Here is a 23378-nt window from a genome sequence, read left to right on the forward strand (position 1 = left end):
TATTTGTAATTGCTGTTAACGCATCCGTTGTGAATCATTCGTCGGAGCGGAGAACGTGAAGTCGTTCACGTACACCCGACTCGAGTCGCGTGTATACGTACATAAATAAACTCCGATTACATCATATGTTGATAATGAAAAAATAACACAGTAAAAAATCGTCATAACGTGAAATACTGTGAACAACAAGCGTAAATCAAGATTGTATAATTATAGTTATAGTATATTAAAAGATCGCGTCTAATATATGTATCTATATTATTTTTGCGTCTGTGTGTGTGTGTATATTACTTTAAAAGAGATGAAATGAGAAAACATGTTATTTGAAAAATATTATTTACCTAGTTTCCAGATACTCTTACATCTAAAAAAGATGAGTCAAACAATTTTTTACTTATAACAAAAATTGAAAATATTGAGATTACAATATTGAATTTTAAATATATCGTAGTTATATGTTGTATAACAACGAGACAGAAAGATAAGTCAATGTTAAAAGGATGTGAATAAAATTAAAGAACATGTTCAATGAGATTAATTTCAACGTAATAATAAGTTAAGAGAGGTATAAGCTTGACCAAATAAATATTAATTAAACTTGACATTACTAAAAAATTAAATATTTAGCTCATTTCTTGTATTAAAATATTTTTTGAGAAATTAATAGAATAATATATTTATATAGATTTTTTATAATACAGATATTTTCATACACTCACTCTCTCTCTCAAGATCTCTCTCTCTCTCTCTCTCATCATCTATAATCATAAATATTTATACTTAACCTTTTTAATACTCGCTATATAATGTTATCCAGTTTGTTTTGAATTCAGAACTGTTTATTACTATTACTATCGTCATCGACACTTGGCGGTTACGAACATAGTCGACGATCTTATCGAAGAGAAGTTAACCAAAGATAATTTGTATTTAATTCCAGGAAAATTGATCGCATTTTAAAGATAATATCACATCTCAATCTTAGAAGAAAAACGATATACTAACTCGATAATTCGTTTACTTTGTCTCGAAAGAAAAACAGCTACTCGTGATATATTACTTCGTATCTATATAATGCAATAGCCTGCGCGCGCGCGCGCGAAAGAGAGAGAGAGAGAGAGAGAGAGAGAGGAAGACAGAGAAAAGAGAGACGGAAGAAAGATTCCGGGTATGAAACAAATACGAGACACACAAATTCTGGCGTATCTTACCTTCGTACGATTTCTCGCTCTCGCTGAATTCGCCCGGGCTGCCTCGTACCGCGGGACGTATACACGCACACGCACACACACACACACACACACGCGACAACAATCTCGAATTATATTCGCTGTTCGACCGGCCGGGTTCGAAAAGTAAAACGCGCGTTGCGCGTATGTGCAGCGAAGGCACTCGCGAGCGCGCGAGAGAGAGAGAGAGAGAGAGAGAGAGAGAGAGAGAGAGAGAGAGAGAGAGAGAGAGAGAGACACGGCGAGGAAAAGAATAGGATAGAATCAACAAGGTACCGCGTCGTGTCGCGCGACGGATGGAAAGAGACCGGTGTATCGAGAGAGATGGCATGCGGGCGTAGCAGGTAGCGACGGCGTATGTGCGAGAAAGACGGAGCGATGTCGCGACCGCGGAGCAGCAGGGACGCGACAACGGCGCGCATCGATTGGCGCGCTAGCCGTGACCCCCACCATGGTGGCTTTCGCTTTCACCCAATGGGGCCTCACTTTCGCGCTCGCCCGCGTTCGGCGCCACGGCAGCCAACACGCTGTCGTCGCCGGCTTCTCTCAGTGACTAGTATACCCTACGTGCGAGCGAGCGTTTATTCCGTCGTGAGCTCGTCTGTCTCGTCGGGAGAGCAGCGAGAGAAAAAAGAGAACGGAAAAAGGGAGAAGTATAAGAAAAATAAAGAGAGAGAGAGAGAGAGACAGTGTCGTGTTGTGTTTTGTAACGTATGTGCGTCCTTTTCTCATAGACCGTATACGTCGCTCGTTAAGTGTGCTTATTCGAATTGTCGCGGCAGTTGGTCGTGAAACGCGACGCGCGCGCGCGCGCCCAACATCGGAAATTGCGTCGCACGCCGGCGACGCGTACCGGCGCCGGTGACCCTGACATTCGAGAAGCCGGCAGCCGAGACACATTCGTCGTCTCGTGCGCGCAGGAGCAACATCGCGCTGTGTTATGCCAAGTCGGCGGCGGTGAACGAACGTACGCACGTACGTACGTATATACGTACGTGAGAGAGAGAAAGAGAAGAAACGCGGAAACGGACAATGATCGACGAGGACGCGTAGTGTATTCTTCGCACTGCCGGACTTTTCGCGACTTTTAGTGACTTTTCTTTGGACAGAGTGGCGCGGTGTGTATGTATCTCTAGTACGCAGTGACCTTGACTTCGATGCGCAACTAGGAGAGACTAGAGCCAACGTCACGCCATATTCCGGGCAGTGTTTCCGAGCGGTGTGTGCCTATCGCGCGACCGACAATTTTGTTGTGACGCGCAACAACGAATGACCTTGATTCTGACGGGTAGGCGACTCCTTGATTTCGTCGAGTCGCGAATCGGTCTCGGGCGTCAGATCGATTTCCGCCATTCTCACACGGTTTCTTTTCTTCGTCGTATTCGCATCGCGTGAGATGTAACCGAAAATGAAGAACTGAAGTGAGCCGATCATCGTAATCGCAACGAATCGCGCGTTCGTCCATCGGTAACCGCGATATTCGCAATTTTCGAACCTACATTCGAGCCACTCTCAACGAGAAACTACGTTCGAGAATTAACGGGAAAGGACACGCGACCTTGAGCAAAAACCGAGCATCTATGGCACCGCGGCGTCACGCCAACGGCGGCCACGGCGGTGGCGGTGGCCTCCTGGAGAACGGGGGCGGCGCCGGTGGCGGTATCAACGATCCCATGGACAATCTCCTGGGTAATCCGACCCAGACGACGCGATGCTGCACGCCGACCGGTGAGTGCCTGCGCGGCGATACTCTCATCCGTTTAAACGCCCTGCACGACACGGTCAAGGTCACCTGCAACAACGACAACTGCCCGATCGGCCAGTTTATGCATCGCGAGTGCTTCGACGTCTGGGAGCAAACGGTACTCACGTACCTAAAGAGCTGCGGTCGCGCTCGCAGCTGGTCCGAGCGTCAACGTCATCAGAATCTCTGGACCAAGAAGGGCTACGATCTCGCGTTCAAGGCGTGCGGCTGCCGCTGCGGCCGCGGCCACTTGAAGAAGGATCTCGACTGGCTGCCACCCGGCTTCGGCAACGTGCCCGGTAATCGTCCCGACGAGAACGAAGCCAAGAAGAAGAAACGACGCAACCGGCAGAACACCCGACCGAGCCTGGCCGTGTCGGCCGGACCGCCCAATCACGGCAATCACGTCGTCACCGCCAACGGGCGCGGCACCAGCGAGGCTCAGATGATCGAGTCGGGCCGCGGCAGGGCCGGTTCCCTGTCATCCAGCACCGGTTCCAGCTCGCCGCCGGCCACCAGCGAGCCCAGCGTCAGTCCGCTGCACCAACCGCAGGTTATCATGAAGAAGAAGAGCAAGGTCGACTTCTTCAGCGATCGCGCAAGGTGAGTCTTATCATTTATATCGCCCGATAATGCTTGCGAGCAATTAACCACGGGATTAATTTCTAAAAAATGACTGCTTTTTTTTTAATAGCACGTTCGACTGTTTTGCAATACTCGTTTTATCGCGTTTGTAATGCATCAGGATAGCTCGCGATGTTTATTTTATTTTATTTTTTTTTTTTTTGATAACGCACATTGTTTACACGTATATAAATACAGAGATTGTTATCGTGCGAAAAGGTAAATTTGATATAAATTCTCGAAACGGGGTTTTATGGTTTTTGAAATGGCTTGAATTTCGGTTTAATCGATAAAAATGCTTTGAATACGATAGTCTTCGATTCTTTAATTCAGTCTTGCAATCGATAATAGAAACTATTGATAGGATTTCAAACAAAGTGAATGGATATTCCTCGACAAAAATTCTGCTTTGTGAGATAACGAGAGGATGCATCGCGCGAAACTCGTTTCATGCAAATCCTCGAAAGGAATCTCGCTATAAAAAGAGAAACTAAATCTTCGGATAAGAATGATAAATGACAAGGACCATGTCGGGGAGTCGTTTTCCCGTCGGAGCCTTCGTCGCGTGTCGTGTGGGTATATCTTCCGGGGAAGGCGACACCTTAAAGCAGACGCGCGAGAATGAAAATCGTAAAGACGCTATCAGGACTTTCGACGCAATATATAAAAACGCAATAAATGCGAAACTATGTAGAGAGATTGGAATTTAAGGAACGTGCGCAAGATAATCTTTATACGATATATCAGTGCCTATGACGCAAAAACTGGGCGTGGCCTATGTAAAGAAGAACCAAAGGTAAAATATGTTTCTTTTGAATATTAAACGTTTCTTTCCTTCTTTCTTTCTTTTTTTTTTATACGAACGCAGTTCTCTCTTACAACTTCTTATATAAATCTAAACACTTCGAAAACCTCGGAATATTTTCTATCTACGAATAAATAGGCGCATATATATCGTGTTAAGCGCCGCGGGGACACGCATAAAAATAAATCATACTCCGCTCTCAAGCACATAGCAGTCAAACTGGATTTGATTTCAAAACTCGCTACTCGATTCTTTCTTACATAATCACATCCCACCGAAACACAGTTAATTCAACCGTTTCCTTTATGTGTTTGTCGCTTACCGCGTTTTATGATCTCCAAATATTTAGATAAAAACGTACCGTGCGATTTTTGTCGCGGCAGATGGTGTCCAAATGACGGCGAAAATTCTCGCAACATACGCTCGATTCTCGAAACTAGGGACAAGGCGGAAGCTTTAAAGAGACGAAAAAGGGAGGTTAAAGAGCCCCGACCGAGATTCTGTATCGTCGTTTCGACGCTGATCGCATTCGACTATATGCGCTAAGATATCTCGCGAGATGACGGGGACGGTAATATTCGACTCGAAAACACATCGAGTCCGATTCGTTGCTCTGTGAAATTCGACACCGAGGATCTTTCGAGAGAGCACAAAAATGCGACGCCAAACTTTGCGCAAGTTTGACAGCGATCCCAATCGTCGGTTAATTCGCTCGACTGACTTTTAATATTAATCGTTGCTGCTTGCTGGTTTCGTAAAAGGGGCGCGGAACCGGTTCGTGCGCTCATCGAAGTTCTGAAATATGCTCGCAGAGAGGTGGAGGGAGAGAGAGAGAGAGAGAGATCGCGTCTCCAGCATTTTTCAAGAATATATATATCTCAAAGGAAAAAATCTTATTGCAGATAGGAAAACAAATAATTTACGAAAAACCAGTTTAAAGAATGTTCAAAATTAATTGAAATTTTGTTTCTTCGAAAAAATTCATACCAATGCAATTCTTATATTAATGACATTAACATCTTAATATTGAAAAATGTTTTGCAAAAGGACATTTTACGAGTATTTTTTAGATAATTAGCATATTCTATCGAAATTTTACAATAAAACATGCAATAATTCGGAAATACTATCTACAAGACTAATGTTTACAAGAGATTTTAAATGTAGGCTTATATCTTGGTATCTCAAGATATAGCAAGAGGCAAATTATCAAATTATAAATTTTTTTCAACGCAACGCGATTTATGTCATCAACATGTATTCTGTACAAAAGAAATAATGAGAACGGTATCTTGTCAGAGAAAACAAAGTCAGTCGATCGTTCGTGTTCACTTTGTGTCGTAAAGAGACTTTAGACGGGCGTTCAAGAGGACATGAATGAACGCCGCTTGGTCCGTTTTCTTCTCGGCGGCGCGCGTCGCTATACAAGTGTGTATAGATATACGTGTGTATTGTCGGTCGTGTATATGGTTGCTCTAGACCTCCGGTAGTGAGCGAGAAGACGAAGGGCAACGAGAGAGCACTACGACGATTACGACAGCGCTGCTCCACCCATAGTACGCGCTCGCACTTCCCGTGTGGTGTGCATCCTATATATAGATGGCAGCCTTGGAAACCTGTCCTATTTCTGTTTATGTTCCTTCAGTTCGATGGGTCGGAAACCCTCATGGGCCTTCTTCGACCGCTATTGAACGCCTTGAATTTTTCCAGACTTCCGACCTCAGCTGTCCGTTTGCTCGATTAAGAGTTCGCTCGCGATGAATGCGCGATATCTTGCTACTAAGGCTTTGTACATACAAGCAAACATAGCAAATGCAAAATACAGCTTCAAAAGCATATTCTTTTTTCTGTGGAAAATTTTTTATCTGTGACAATCTTGACTTTGTAAAACAATTTTTTTTTTTTTTTTTTATTTGCTTGCTTTTTTTAGTGCAAATTTATTATAGTAAGCTGTCACATTAAGCTTGACAAAAAGAGTTAATTAAATCTATAATATTTAAATATAAAGCCATGTTCTCTCGAGTGATTTTTATAATTCGTGAATTCGATTAACTTTTGCTCTAAATTCTTTGTACATAATATTAATAATATTTTTGACATGTTATTATTTTTATGGGAAGCACTCTATATCGCTTGTGATATTTGAATCGTACATTCTCGATTACAACAGTTAGCAAGGTTTTGGATTTTGCAGCTCGATTTCATTTTCGTTCCGACCGCAACCGGATGATAATGGACTCGAGGCGAGTGCACATGCACTAAAATGCAACGGCGAGTTTAGGTTGCTCGCGCGCGCGCGCGCGAGTATAGCACGACGGGATCCGTTCGAGTTTGTTGCGTGCGCGTGTATATGTGTGTAACCGCGTGATTGCTAACATTGGTCGACGAGAAGAAGAAGCAGCAGAAGGTGAGGGAGAGGAGGAGGGGCGGGGAGGATGCTTGTAACCTTGACCGTGGCCACCTTCTCAGGGCCACCGAGCGAGGAGGAGCCTGAACGCTCTAGCAGCTTCCCCAAGGCCAACTGCATGGAATCACGCTACCATGCATTTAAAGAGGCAGAGAAACGTTGAGAGGATGCCACTAAAAACCGGCGTTCGGTTACATTCGTGTTCCTTTGGCGTCATCGAAAAGAATCTCCGCTAGCCCCCTGCATTCAGCTACATCAGACGGCTTGTAGATTCCTTTGGGTATTTCTCTCGTTGTCTAGCTTATATTTTCTTTTTCTGGGGGTTACGATTTTTTTAATTGATGCCATCTGTCTCTTTTTTTCTTTGTACTTGTACTTTTTGAGATTTAGTAATTTGATACGCTTAAGATTTTTTAAAAGAACAATTGATACATAATTTACTGTAATTTTTGAATTAAAGGTATTATTAAATTATGTTTTTGAATGGAGGAAATTTTTATAAATAGTCGCATTATTAAGTAAATAAGGTTTTTTAAGGCAACGCGATTTCTCACATTTTATATTTTGATAAAACGTTTACTTGCGTTTTAAAATGTTGAAGTAGTTAATATAACGGTGTATCTGTACAATGTATCGGTACAATCTCGGCACACATTTAACGCTCTTATTTCCAATATAATTACGTCGTTAGCGCGGAGGCGTAGAATTTAGTGAGCACACATAAATTTTCCGCGCGAGTTTTCTTTGTGTTCCGGAAACTACTGTCCCCCTACCCTCTTGACACATTCACCGCGTTTCATGTTCTCCAATTAAAAGGAGGAGTTACGAACGATGTGTAAAAGTTAATATGCATTCGCGTGATGCGTAGCATATATTTATAATTTTTTATCAATGCTACTACAATAGCTTACACAAACGTGAGTTTATCTTTATTCTAAAAATCTTGCATCCGGTTCTCGTAGTACGGGCTTCGTTCGAGCCGAGATACGATATCGCGACTGCACGGACGTTGATTGCGAATTCTGAGGATCGTTATGGATATAACGCAGAGGCGAAAGAAGAACGTATTTCCCCTCCGCCCCTTCCGCTCATTACACAATATCACGATATCATTCTCGGAAATGCGTTCTGTCAATTTCTACCATATACGTACATGTAACCCTAACGGGTTCCCCCGCTTTCGGACTTTTATTTCTCGTCTTCTCTCGCTATCTTTGCACTATTACGGACATCTTTCGAAAACCGGCGCGCGATCTCTCATAAATTCCCGCCGTTGCTGATGCGCGACGAGCTCACCGAGAAAGCTCGGATTTTAACCGAGAATAAATCGCAAATAAAACGATTCCACGGTCATTCGTAGACGTTTACTCCCCTCGAAAAGTATCCCGCAAATGTTTTCTCGTGCGACATCTTTCATGCGTAAATATTTATTGGGGGGCGTATCGGGCAGTTTTTGCGGCCTTATAAATATCATCTATATTTTGCTTCTCTTTGTCGCGACTTAGTCTAGACGTAACAGAGATACATGAACACTCGTAAACTATTAAAAAGGTCGTAAGGGATCTAATATTTCGAGTCTCCCCTCCTCATAATAATCTAATGGCTTCTATAAAGCGCTATATATAAACTACAGAATATCTATTGCAAAGGAAAAATTTTAGGATGTTTATAAATAAATTAAAAATTCAAATTGATTCTTTTTTAAGTTGGATCAATAGAGTTTTTGCTTGGAGAAAATATGAACGCAAAGGAAATTACAATTGTAGATATTTTTCATACGATCATTTTCTCCAAATTGGTTTCAATCTAATTTGTGTGCATTCGTGTTGCGTGTATATACAGTTGTTTTCTATTTCTTGCACTTAGTTTTAAATATTGCAAAATTTCTTCGACAAAGCGTGCATTGAATTTGCGAATTATGTACGCATAAAACGCGTTGCGAACAAAATTGTCGAAAAATAATATCGTGAATTTATACGCTGCACTCGTTTCGCGTGGATGGTTCTTCGCATTCTTTTTCAAGAACGTCATGAGTCTAGGTTTACCAGATAATGATAAGATATCTTAAATTGCGTCCGTGGCAGTTAAATCGGGATAGCGGCGAGTTACGGGATTGCACTTCTCGGAAAAGCGTATAGTCGATAATTTTTAGATAATTCTTCTTTGCGGGCGCGTCACATTGACTTATTTGTGTTTTGCGATCGCCTTTATCTATTACTTGGCATTCAATTTTATGCAGAGACATATTTATTCAACACAAACATGCGCTAATTGCGCGATTACGTTCGCAGAAATTTATTTAAAGTTCAAGTATATTTGGTACGAATTATTGCACGGTATGGAAGAAAATTTGTATTTGATATTTGTATTGTCGAGCAATTAGTTCCATTATATTATTCGTATCGTTCGAAAGTGAGTGGGACGAGCGAAGAGGTAGTCAAATTGCAGAGCTGTTGATCGCATGTGCGTGATCGTGATTAATCTATCTATAATTGCAAGCTTGGAGCGGACGCGTATGGATTAACGCGCGGCGGATTGCGTTCCGCAAACGAATTGCCTGTTCGCGTCGCGCTTATATACATTACGAACGCTGATAATCGTTTATACGATCACATTCGTGCAATTTATAGCGATATATCACACGTATCGATATATATATATATATATATATATATATCAATAAGCATCGTTACGTCGAGTCGCGTAAAACCGGGAAAACGTGTATCTGTAGAAAGGTTTGGTGAATAACAGATACATCAGCGATTTATATTCACATTCAGATTCAATTTTGTGTTTAACATTAAATACGGCCGCTAGTTTTATAGATACAACGTGAAGTACGCATTTCTCTCGCGATGATATCTTTCATATGAATATAGGTTAATGAGAGTATTAAAGGCGATTGAGATCAGTCTCTTGTAATGTACTTTTTGACATAATGTCATTGTTAATTTATGTCGATTAACGCCGAATGGTTTTATAAGAAAAAGCGCCATTTGCGCTCGTAATCGCATCCGCCTGCAGTGGAGACGACACCTCCTGTAAAGAATCGCGAAGTAATGGTAGAAGTAAGCCGGCAGGACGGCAGCAGGGGAATCGAGAGAGGAGCAACGAGTTTGGGGATTGACCCTGAATCTCGACCCTGAGGCCGAGAACGCCCCAAGGATGCCTTAAAGATGACGGGGCGAGATGTTCTTCCCTCTCGCGCGCGTGTTTCTTTTTGAAAAGGTGCAAGTTGCTCTTAATTAAATTCCCTCCGAGGGGATACACTCTCTCGTTCCCGCCTCGTCGACAAATCCAACAGAATTCTCGCGTTATTATCGGTCGCGCATTTTTCCTTTTTCCCGAATAAGACATTCCGAGCACAGCAAGCGGGGCCTTGGATGTTCCAATTAAAGAATCGCGCTACTAACGAGAGGCGCCGAGATAATAATCGATATTCCGGAAATATCAATATATAATTGGCTGAAAACATATCGATATTCCTTTAGCAATATCAATTCTCGATATGCTTTTATATTATTCTTCTTTTTTAAGAATCTCACTATTAGCTTCCTTTTTTATATTTACCTTGAACTTGAATACTGTAATTAATACGAATAAAAGGAGAAAACGATAATTTTTCTCAGAGATGCATATCTTCTTATAAATTCTCGACAATAGAGAAAAATCGTTGAAGAAATCTCCAATATTATTTGATACAACAGAAAGTTTTGTTATTCCTAACTGCAAGCGACAATTGTACACAAAGCCACGCGAGATGAAAGGACGACGTTCTTTTCTATCCTATCTTCATTCTTGCAGATAGCGCGCAAGTAATCTCCGCTACGGTGCACGTCGAAATGACTTTTTGTTAAACGAAGGCACCTTATGTTTTTTACTGTTCTGGCGTAGATAGGAAAAGAACACAAGTTTATAAAGGGATTAGACCTCATTACGTATAACACCCGCGGTGGACCACCGCGAAGTTGAAACTTTTATCCCTCCCTCAGCGTGGCGCGTTAATAATAATGCCAATTTATTAAAAGCGCATGTGTTTTGCTAAACAGCTTCTGCCTGGGCTCAACAAAAAAAAAAAAAAAGAGCTGAAATGAAATTTGAGGACTTTCCGCTTGGTCGTCGACATTTTATTCAGTATTCGTATTGTAATATATATTTATCGTTACAGGAAGTTAAGCGGAGCATTCGGCTTGAATGACGTAACGTACGGAATATTTCTTTTCGCGAGATAATCGATGCGAAGGTCGAGATAATAATGAACCCAGTCAACGATTCTCAAGTAAGCCTCCGTGACAAGGCGTGGTAATTACGAGTCAAAAAATTAATTCTCCGTTTCGCATTCAACTCTCGGATGAGCGCGCGAGCCGCCGAACGGCCTTCACACGTTGACCTAAACACACGCGTTTTACGCGCGCGCTCACGTTTGCACGCACGCGTATATGGCATTCGTCGCATTTGTAATGAGCTGTTTGCCAAATTTATGCAAATATGTGTATAGATCGCACGAGATGGGTGGAAAGGGAGGAAGGAGAGAGAAGGGGGAGAAGAACGCGCCTACTCGTCATTAACATTCATGAATTGCAGCCGAGCCATTCTCTGTCCTCTTTCTTCCCTTTATATTTCTTTCGTTCGTCTCTTCGCATGGTTTCCTACTCCGCGTTTCGGCGCAGTTTTTCGCGAAGGCGAAATTTTATCGCGAGCTCGCTTGCACGTTAAAAATCCGCGATGAGATTGCGATGAATACAAATTGCGTTAGAAAAAAATCGATGGCAATGCTTTTTAAGCATTATAATTCGTCGATCGTACGAATGATAACGGTATTGTTTTTGACAGTCTCTGATTTTCATATAACCTGACTAAATCCGCTTTACCGAAACCAGAAAGTGTTCCAAGAATAAATAAAGGCCAAGGTTCCAAGAATAAATAAATTAATTAATTAAATATAAAACTGTAAAAGGAGAAAGTTTGCAATGCGGAAGACGATTTAAACGCATGTTCATTCGTTCGATAAATAAATTAATTCACACATAAAGTTGTACATATTAATATTTAAGAAATTGTTTTAGAGATGTAATAGTTACTGGATGGCCAAATAATAAATCATTAATCCTAGTTTAATTTATTTGAGAAAATTATTTGTGAACATACGCTACGCAATTATTTAAATTTTTATAATCTCGCATACTCTTGAAAACGTGGAAGTTGAACATATTCCACACGAATCCGCTTTCTTCAGACAAAATTAGCGCTTGGCCGTGAAAACTAGTAAAACCTCTACTGGAATTCCAGAAACGATAAGCTTCTCATGGTGATAAGCCGAATAATCGTGGTCCCTCGGCGAATGAGTTTCACACGCTCGCGACTTTCGGAGAAAGACGGTGATGATTTAAAAATTACATTCCCCGAATGAGTTTAATTACGTTAAGTTCGCGCGATGTGTAATGGGCAGTATTACGGCGAAAATGGTGTCACATTTTCGGTCTGCTTGCTAAATTGCAATAATTAAGAAAATTGCGTTTCGCTTTGCGTGTGAGGTGCGCTTCTTAAATTTTTTTTTTTCCCCGCCCTAATAATTAGCGCACGGAGAGAATCACTCGGGCTCGTAATCGCATCTTCAATTGCACGTTGCAACGTTAATGCAAGTGCAAATTTTTAACCATGGAAATTTATTACGTATCACAAATTAGCGTTAGACATTTATCTTTGAAATATTATTATTTTTTTTAAATTATAATATATTTGATATATAATTTCTTTTATACGGAAATAATGCAGAATTTCTTTATAACTGCTAGTAAATATATTAATGTCGGTTTTATTAAAAAATGCATTGCTGTAGAAATTTTATGATATTACGTGATATGAGAATAAAACTGTTGTTTTTCGTGCTAAATATAATCAGAATATATTACCATGAAATATTTAATGTGATAAGGATTAAAAGCGAATAGATATTTTATGCATTACGATCGATACCAGAAATTGTTCTCGCATCGGCAAAACTTTCCAACAGTCGTTTTTTCGACGATCATAATTCGTGCCGACCGTGACTCGATCCGGACTCGAATTTCTCTTGGAAGATTGCTCGGACCCTCATTATCTCGACAGAAACAGAGAGAGAGAGAGAGTGACTTTGCGATATTATCGCGTTACGGAATACGTAATTTGATATCAGAATATTGTTTTCCTAAGTCGGTAAGGATACATTGAATATGTGTCAAAAGGTAGTCTCCTTCGTTCCATCTCGTGACGTTAATATCTTAACTTTTGAACATAGATTGTGTTAAGAATGTCACACTAACTTCTCGTCTAACTGTCAGGAGAAATATCGCACCTTTTTAATACATGGATATTTAAGTTGCACGATATTTTTGTGAAATTAAAAAAACTAAAAAAATAACTTCCAATCTTTTCGATTCAGAAACTGATTCAATATCTACTGTTCACATTCGATTACATTCGATTATAGAAAACTATGTAATTTATATATTGTTTCGATTTACTTTATCGAATATAATTTGAATAAAAATCGAGAGAAATAAAATTACTTTTATTAGAATTCTACGATATTATTGAACACTATTCATTAAGCTCTTATAAACTTATAATATGTGTTTAATTTATGAATCAGCTTCGCAAGTGTCGAATGCTACAAAATGTGTCGTAAAATAATATCAATCGTGCACATGTCTCGAATGTGCTAATCGAAATCTCTAGGAAATCCCCGGCGAATAGATTGCGCCTCATCGAAGTTGACAATCGCAATGAAATGTATTGCATTGCAGTCGACGAATCTGTCGCTTCCGTTTCCCGGGAGAGGAAAGCAGACAGCCTTGTATATTCCAAAGCTTCTTTGATGGCGCGAAGAAGTTCTCCCGCAGGGGAACTACTCTCGACTTCGGTTAAATCTCAATCTCGTGCCCTTTTCTCCTCTTCCTCCTAACCTGTGTTTTCTCGCGACTCCTTTATATCTTCTTTTTCACGAGTCGTCCGCCTTAGCCAGCGGCGGATGCGACAAAAGGAGGGACATGTCACAAACACGCTCGCTAGACATATCGCGTCCGCGCAACAACTCGCCGGCTAAATCACCGGCCTAAAACTCCAGCCGGCTCGTTGGGCTCGGCAGGATCGGGATCCTTATTTACGCGATCCCGTTATCCTCCACGCGCGCACGTTCTTCGTCCTCTTCCGCTTGTCTCATCCCGCCGTCTCACCACGTCTTGTGGGAGACGAGAGTTAAGAAGGAGGACGAGCAGAAGAGGAGAAATGAGACGAGAAAGATTCGCCGCCGCGCGTATTCTCTCGCATTCGCATGTATTACTTTGTGCACAAGTGTGTAAATTATTGCGGGTCTGGGGGTGGTTTACTGCTAATTGGTTTGTTAACGTCGTGTTCGTCTCGTTCAAGAATGAAAGAGAGACACGCATCTCGGTTTTCCTCGCGTGCATGATACGCTATACTATTCATACGGCGCTCGTATGCATTTTACGAGTACGCGCGTCGGAAAATACAGGAAACTTTTACCAGCCACATTTAATTATTGCGGCGGAAACGTTTTCCCTCCGTATATCTCTCATCTCTTTCTCTCTCTCTCTCTCTCTCTCTCTCTCTCTCATCTGTGGTATGTATAATATCTATAACGTGTGATAAAAAACGAGTTGTGTGTTCCACCCGGTGTTTGTATTTGGAAATGCTTGATAATACGTCACACGTAATAATTAAACAATGATAAACAACCGCGCTCGTATGTATTTTTCGAGTACGCGCGCCAGGAAAGTTTGCCAGAATTTACAAGCTACTATTAATTATGATAACGAAATTTTTTGTTTTTCTTCTTCTGGTATTCTATTACCCTTCTATTGAAATTTAATATGCTATCTTTTTTTATGTGTGTCTATATATATCACAAACCTCTACACACACACACACACACACACACACACACACATATGTGTGTGTGTGTGTGTATAATTAATGTATAATTAATTATACAATATTTATCGTGTGTACAATAGATTTTGCAATTGAGTGCAGTATTTGTGTCTGATATAATACCAGATATGTTTTGGATATATTCGATAAGATATATTTCAGAATAATTCTTTTTATATATATTGTATTTTGCACAATATTATAACTAACTTGAGAATAATGCGTTGGACATATAAAACTTTTTATATTAAATAATTTTAGTGCTTGAAATATTTTTTCAATATACTATTAAAATTCGCGACAATCTACATTATTTCCAGCGATATACGTGTTCGCTAAGTCCGTCAAGAGGTACGAATTAATGAGAATTAGATATTCGAGATGAAATGTGACTATGAGAGGCTTGGAGAGTACTTGTATTTCTGTCTTTTGAAAATCTGGCAGAAATTCGTGCTTTCTGGAGCACGTGAGCATATAATCCGGGGATGGCAGTTTCCCGCGTTATGTAACTACGTACAAGAAGGGGAGGGGATTAACCTTTAGACGAGTTCTCAGGTAATCTTCTCTCTTTGGTGAGATTCATTCGAGGTCCGTTATCGCGTCGGGGATAAGTCCGCTTACAAGGACCTCCTTACACGATCGTTCGACTTCCTTTTTCTCACGCGCGTACGTGCCCCGGCGAGAAAAAAAGCTCCTTATCCGCCGACTCTATTTCGGTTTATTGGATGGCTCTCGTCCTCGACATTTTTTTGCCTCGATTCTCCCGATGCAGCTTCCATCGATACTCACCGCGGGTAATACGATTTTCTCAGTCTGTTTAAATCCAAGTTTGAGGAACCGAATATATTTTGCGATTCCACACGTGCCATAAAATCAAATCCGTATCGAAATTTTCAGCCGTCAGTTTATATATGTATATATTTATAAGATAAAAATGCATACCTTTTTTAAATTGTAAATTTTATTATAAAATGTGCTGTCAAAAATTTATCATACACAAAATGATAATTTATTCTTGTGATTGTGACTATTAACTAATAGCTTTGTATACGAGTGTGACGACAATTGTTGTCGCTGCATAACTAGCTGTATTTTCCATACACGCAGTCTCCCACGATTGTCGCGTTCGCTTTTCTCCCTCGATTCACCGGTGATGGCTTTGGTGACAAGTTAGTCGAGTGCACGTCGCACAAAGCATGGCAACAATTCAGCGATGTTCTCTATCTTTCTCTCTCTCTCTCTCTCTCGAAATGGAAAGAGAGGTGGAGGGGAGAATAGAGCGCGTTCCTGAACATGACACCCGAAATCGTACCCTTCCAAGCATCGTCCACTAGGCTCTCGCCATCGACAGTATGTCGCTGACATTGACCCTCAAAGACGGCTCGTGTCGGCGACAAAAGCTTCGTTTCGGTCCCGGACAGGATTTAACGAAACATAGAGAGCGACAGGGAGAGACTGAAGAGTAGTCGGTTCGATATGTTTGCGGACGTGCATGTTTGACGGATACCTCCCTCGATATGTAAACAGTTCCAGCCTGTACTTTGCGCGATGTTTTCTTCGCTAACCCCCTCCGCTCGAACCTGAGATATTCTCGCTTCGATAATTCGATAGCCGCGAGGGATGACAGACTTTGTGCACACATAGGGTCACGTAACGATACATCGCGTGGAATGAGACGTGAGTATTTCGGCAAGAGAGAAAGAAAATATATTACGAATGATACCGAACTTGTTTGCAACTTGTTTGGCGCGTGTTGCTACCGTGACATAGATTTATAACATCGAAAATAACATTTCACAAGTGACAATTTTTGACATCTTACATCTGCTCACGAGAAGAAAATCTTCGCGTCCAAAATACGAGCTAATGTCACCTGTCGCGTAAAACGCGAAAAATATTTTCCAGAGTCAACGCGTGATTTATTCCCATATTTTTTTTTGCAGCATCAAATAACTTCTCGTAGTATAGATTAATAAATGTTTGGCGAGATTAGACGCGATGACGAATCGTAGATAGAGACCCCACCTCATGATTGTCCTCGTTTAATTAATGAACGGGGGGAGGCTCTTTGCAGCGCAGCCACGGCTTTCACGCTTGGATCGAGAGCGCGCGGCATTAGCATACAATTAAATCGGGAACATGCAGGCGCTCTCGCAAACGAATGCACCGCGGGGGATTCTGCATCGTGATTCGACGCACGTAACCGACAACCGGCGGCCATCAATGTCTCCCCGTGGCTGTCATCCGTGAAGCTTGTTTTTCTTCCTCGCGCAAACCTCCGCCTATCGTCATTCTGCCGTGTTTATGCCGTCTATTAATAGATAGAAATCGCAGCGCGGGATCGGTCCCCGATTTTTTTTTTTTTTTATTTTTTTTTTTATTTTACTTCTGGCTTTGTATTCCAGTATCATTTTTGGGAAATGACGTTTTATATCAAGAATTTATCGTTGACGAAAAGAGTCACTATATTTAGCGCTATAATAATAATATAATCGGACTTGGTATGCAAAACAGAATTAGTATTCTGAAGTTAATTTTGAGTATAAAATTTAAAGAAAAGAAGATTACAAATACATAAAATTGTAAAATAAAATTCGGAAATACATGCGATATTTCTTTTAGCGTGTTTTTTTGAGGGATTATTGCGACAACATTTGAATGTGGGAAAGAAACGCCCGAGATTCAAATGCGTGTACTTTGTCCGCGCGAAGTAAGTTTCCCAGGACGGGTTAAGTGCTAAAGAAGCAGCTTGTACAAATTTTCACGCGACACCGACTGGCTAGAACTGGCCTGGCCGGCCAGCTTGGGTTAGTCGATCCATTGTGTCTACGCTTAGCTGTACCGTCGTTTCCATTATCGTTGCTCGACTCATTAACGCACACCTGCGACCCGCTTTAGGGGGATTTAAGTCCCGAGCTGTAGAAGATTCCTTTTCATCCACGTACCACGTAGTAGGCTCACGTATGTACAGGAGACGCGGTGTTCGTCGTTGTCATCGTCGTTGCCGTGGAAATTGCACGTGGCAGCTGGCTGGCTCCGTCTTTAGCAAGATCCTCACGTGCTTCGTAAGTAATTCGTGAAGCGAATTCAGTAGTCTCATCCGCTACGCTCAAGGACATTGCGGGGACGTGAGACACCGAATCTATTTATCTATAAGTCGATCCTCTCTCTTCTGATGCTATCTCGTTACCCGGCAATCCCTTCTGAACGCTTTCGGCTTACCGATAACCATCCACGTACCCATTTTATTCTCTCTCGTATGTTAACAATGAACTTTGCGCGTGTTTTGATCTTTATAATTCAAACATCTCGTCAATCCGCGTGTTTGGTTCGTCACTGCGTTGACAAAGACGAAAATAGTATATTCTGTCAACGCAAATAGCTCGTATCAACTTTCAATCAACTTTACATTACAAATAATAAGATTACACCCTAGAAATAACTTTGTAAGAAAAAAAAACTTTTTAAAAATTCTTTTTAACATATGTCGAAATATTTTATTGAAATAAGTCTGAGAGAAAAGAATTTATAAAATTTTATTAATTGTGTGAGGATAAACTATCAATCAATTTAGAATACACCGTGCAACATTAGGAATGTTGCATATGCGAGTTTTTTTTTTTTAAACGTTATACTGACCTTACTTATCTTGTTACTCGTTGAAAACATTTCTAATTTTTGCTTCGACAGCTTGCTAGACAAGTTTAATAAGTGGAGGAAATTAATGATGCCGTTACTTTAGTGGAGTGGATAATAACCGATATAAGGCTTTCTTGCAGTATTTTTTACATTTTCATGCATTGACTCGTGATCCACTTGTCGATTAAGTAGCTTGTTTTTAATTTGCTTCCATTACTTGTTACAATCGATCAAATAATCATTAAGCTATGTATTAAGGGCCGTCTACAATGGCAGTAACAAGGCTGTAGGAGTAGGAGAGTATACTGTTTTTAGTGATGTAAAGACCGAGAGTAACGAAATAGGCAATTCCCATTTGCTTTTAAAACTTTTAAGAGCAAATGGGAATTGCCTATTTCGTTACTCTCGGTCTTTACATCACTAAAAACAGTATACTCTCCTACTCCTACAGCCTTGTTACTGCCATTGTAGACGGCCCTTTAAACTTATCCGCCTTAATGCATCAGTGAATCAATAATGCTCGGCTTACTCGCTAGAAAAATAAGCATAATTTTATCCTGCTCGGTTCTTGAATATTAACGAATTCGTGGAATTTATCTTCATCCTTGAAGATCTTCGGCGAAGTCTTATCGGGTCGACTTCTTCGCGGTCGTACGAGGTCTTTATTTTACCGTGGCTTTGCATTCCGGCACGAGTAACACAGCCCGATTCATACATACACATATAAAAGAGATACGCATACAGACATAAAACACGCGTGTGTGTGCAAGTGTATCGTTCGCGATCACGCCCAGTGGCGCTTAGCTTCGTTCGCATAATTCATATGCTGATATATGTAGGTGTGTGTACCGGATGTCAGTATACGCGTATGCGAGGCCGGTGACGGAAGAGAGTATCTCACGAGCGTGTTATCGCTTAACTGCGCAAAAATGCGATGATGCCTCTAAAAAAATATCGTTGAGCTATCGCGCCAAGTTTTGGTTTCATTTAAGTTTTTGGCTTTTTTTTTAGATCATTGTGCTCGTAAATAGCAACCGGTAAGCGTAAACAAGACGTCTCCCACTTGGAGGAATGCCTATACAGAAGCTGTCCCGAAACACTTCTTCGTTAAATTAGAAACATTACATAAGAAAATATATAAAAATATAAAATTGATATTGTTATATATTTGCATATAAAAATATAAACTAAATATTGTTATATTTGCATATAAATATAAGAAGATTATAAGAAAACATTTCGTTATTCGCACCAATTTGCATATGTATATCATTTTCTTGTTGCCAAAATGGCCAATTAACCGAATCGATCTGTCAATAGACACTTCAAATAATAGCATTTTCAATCTCTAACTTGTTTATAGACGAAGTCACGTACTCATACTTCACACATATCCTTGAATGTGACATTCCGTTCACGATAACATTGATTGCTGCACTTATACTAACTAAATAAAACGTAATATCAAGCGGCTATATTTGACACTAAATTATAAATATAAGAACATTAGAGTATTTTAACTTGCGATATATACAACGCGCAAATCACAATCGATCATACACGCTCCAAATTTCACATATAAATATACAGATTGATCTTAAACATAAATAGAAGATTGTAATAATGACGGTAAAGCGATAAAAAAATTAGTCTTTCTCACGTTGCCTTTTGATGCGTTTTTACGAAAGCTTGTAGAAACAACTTTTTTTTTTTTTTTTTTGATTTGTCACGCGATCGAAACAGATTCGTCAGCGTCGCGACAGAATATGATAAAGGCGTAAATAAAATATGCTTGTGTAGGTCTAGATGATCTGATGATTTAGAATGATAATAGGAGTTTCCTGTTTCTATAAAAATTTGCTATCGGGTTTCTCAATGTGTGTTGCTAAATTTTTCGATGACTCAAACAAGTTTATATGACGTTTCGTGAATGCAGATTTTACATGTTCTTGAACCTACAACATATGTTCGTAAAATTATTAAAAGCAATGTTTGCACGAATTTACTTTTTCTATATAAAAAAAAAAAAAATAATATTTAACAAAATACAAATATCTAAAAATTTCAAATCTTAATTACAATTTTATATAAATTAATAACATTAAATTTTTTTACATACAATACATCATTAATATCACGTAGATGTTTTTTATAATATATCTATGTGTACGCGTATTTTAAAATATATAAATAAAATAATTACAATTTCAGAAAATATTTTAATGTTTCTTTGGATTTTATTTTATATTTGGACTCTCTCTCTCAAAATAGATTTTGTCGCTATGTGATGCTCTCAAGTTAACTTTTTTCCTCTTCATAAAATAGGTATTATGACCTAGGTCAGGAATCATTCGATAAAGCGCTCTGACGTAAGTCCCCTAAAATAATCTTGCACGATATTCTCTTGCAACTACCGTGATTTTGACATGCATCTATCACTATACATACTGATGATATCATCGATCATGTTCTGGTAGTAACTTATGTCTCACTGAGAAAATAAAAATTTCAAGGATGCGGAATAATTTTTGTTAGAGGGCGAGAGAGGAGAGCCTTTTAAGTGCGATCCGTTATCGATTCAATTTTTATATCGAATCCATTAATCCACGATAACAAATTGGAGCGTAATCGGTCGATGCGTTACGATAGGTCAGGACCGTGTCGTGCGACCGGCGATAAATATGACGACTTGCATAACCGCAGCTGCGCGCACGAGCACGTATCTGCGTCGCAAACCGCGCAAAAACACGATGTCGGTCACTTGGTGTGGATTCTTTTCTTGACAACAAGTTTCATATATTCGCGAGTCGTTCGTCAATAATCGTTATCGTGGCAGCGCACGCGCCTATGCCTGTTAGAGATAAAGACTTAGATAAAGATTACACAGTGACTGGTATTAGCTCGCTCGCCGCTATTTCCAGCGTGATATTACCGCGAACGGACGGCGCAATTCTCGGAATCGCTGACTAACTCGTGCGGTCGGCGGCCGACATAATAAATCGTGAATGATTCGCCGCTGGCTTGGAAACGCGGATAAGAGAGAGAAAGAGAGACTAGGAGCGAGCGAAACGAAATGACGCGCCGATGGTCCTTCTTTATAAGCGCCTTGATAGCGTAATCATTGATGATGAAGGAGAGAGGTGTCGAATGCGAAACGCTTCCTAGAAATGTAATCCGTTACTGTGTGATCTGCCGATCGCACTTGATATACACCGCAGTATTCGGTTACGAAAACTTATCCGTTCGTCCGTATATGACGCCCCCGGTTGTTGCTTGCGCAACAATGTTAGATCCAAGTCCCCGCGGCGTTGAACGCGCGACATGCAAATCATCTACATTTTACGATGCCATTACTGCGACCGTATTATATGATGTCCTCCGTTTAAACTAAGCCAGATGTTTGTAACTATAACTTGGACGTTGATTCCTTGGTCATGAGGCATATCGAGTCAGATGCAAATCGCGTGGAGATCGATCTCGGTTCTTCTCGCTTCAATGTATCGATACATCTAATGAGAGACGTCAAATGGCACAATATTAATTATGATCTTGTAAGATGACCGCGCTAAGAGCGATTTCTATCGGAATTTTATGCCGTGTTCTACGGAATCATTATTTATTATATCGTATGTATTTATTATTAACGTATTTTTCTCAGAAATTATCTCGCGATTAATCCTGACGACCGCAAAACATTGATACGCAATAATATTTGATACGTCTGTTCAAGTACTCTTGTTACAAGAACTGTTTCGTGCGCATAAACAATTCGGCACTGCGATTAAACGAACAAGATTAAAATGTATTTTACTCGCTATACGTATCTATAACGTGCTTGAAAATATTTCGCGCAGTTACGTTCGCACTAATAATAATCCATCAGATCTGCTGCTGGAATTCTTTTTTTGCGTCGCCTCGGTCGACGATAACAACTAGCATTTCACGATATTTTTACAACATGTGCTCGCAAAGAATTTGGAGGCTCGTATGTGACATCGTCAACATTGTGTTGGAGTCACGTCAAGGTTAGATAATAACTTTCTTGCATCAGCGCACGCGGTAGATATCATTCTCAGATAGTGCGGCGAATGTGTGTGTGCATATGCTAACTACGGAAACCGGTTAGTGCGCATTAAATTGGACTGCGGGCTACTATTTTTTTCCTCCGCCGTTACGTCCAACTTAATAGCTTTCACGTGTACCGCTGAGTTCTTATTTTTATTCCGGAGTTCCAACGCGGATCATTTCTTTTTTTTATGGTCGTCTTCCCAGTCGAATGCGAAGAATGCTTCGCCGAAAACGAAAGTTGGCCGTTGGCGTATTTCCTATATATTTTTAAAGCCCGTTTGGTTCAACGTACTACCCTCAATATATTTATTCGAGATATAACTCGTGAGAGAAATTGAAAAAAATAAATAAATATATGAGAAAAATTTCTAGATTATAATTAATATGTTTGAAAATTTCAAGCAATCGAGCCAAGGAAAAATATGCTCATTTTTTCATTGAGTTTCTATAATATTTGGGGATAACAATTTTTTGGGGGGGAGGGAGGTTCCTAGTAATTTTCAGAATATTTTTGTAAAGTTTAACTTTGAACGCGATATTGACAATAACTTTGTCGGGCGATTCGCGCGACTATTCACGTGTATTTTCAACGTGTCAAGAATTGCCAAGTTGCAGCGCAAAAAAAAAAAAAAAAAAAAAAAAGGGAAAAAACGCCGCGGCGCCTTCTTCCCGCGTTTATCGGCTCTTGTCTACATTGTTGATTAATCGCAGTGAAATACGAAGTAAACAACACTATTTACTAAGTGTGAAGGTTTCGTGTATGTGCGTGCGTGCGTGTGTGCGACGCTACTACACCGTCTGTCGCAAAACAAGTTTTCGTAATAACATGTTATATAACGACGTTAGTCATCGACGTGCGTCTAATACGCACAGCCTACCAATGCAAATTTTATTATTGGATCTAACAAAGATCTTAAATTGATGATGCGT

At 40.3% G+C, this 23378-nt stretch overlaps 1 protein-coding gene across 1 annotated transcript in view; it reads left to right on the top strand.

The window, feature by feature from the left end:
• Window positions 1–1697: 1697 nt before the first annotated feature.
• Window positions 1698–23378, top strand: part of LOC115233524 (headcase protein) — a 133967-nt gene continuing 112286 nt past the window's right edge. Inside the window, exon 1 of the mRNA XM_029804006.1 lies at window positions 1698–3576. Within this exon, the coding sequence (XP_029659866.1) occupies window positions 2810–3576 (767 nt within the window). The 5' untranslated portion in view covers window positions 1698–2809. The remainder of the gene's footprint in view (window positions 3577–23378) is intronic.

The sequence above is a fragment of the Formica exsecta genome, unplaced genomic scaffold (genome assembly GCF_003651465.1).
Source record: "Formica exsecta isolate Colony F162 unplaced genomic scaffold, ASM365146v1 scaffold176, whole genome shotgun sequence".
Lineage (NCBI taxonomy): Eukaryota > Metazoa > Arthropoda > Insecta > Hymenoptera > Formicidae > Formica > Formica exsecta.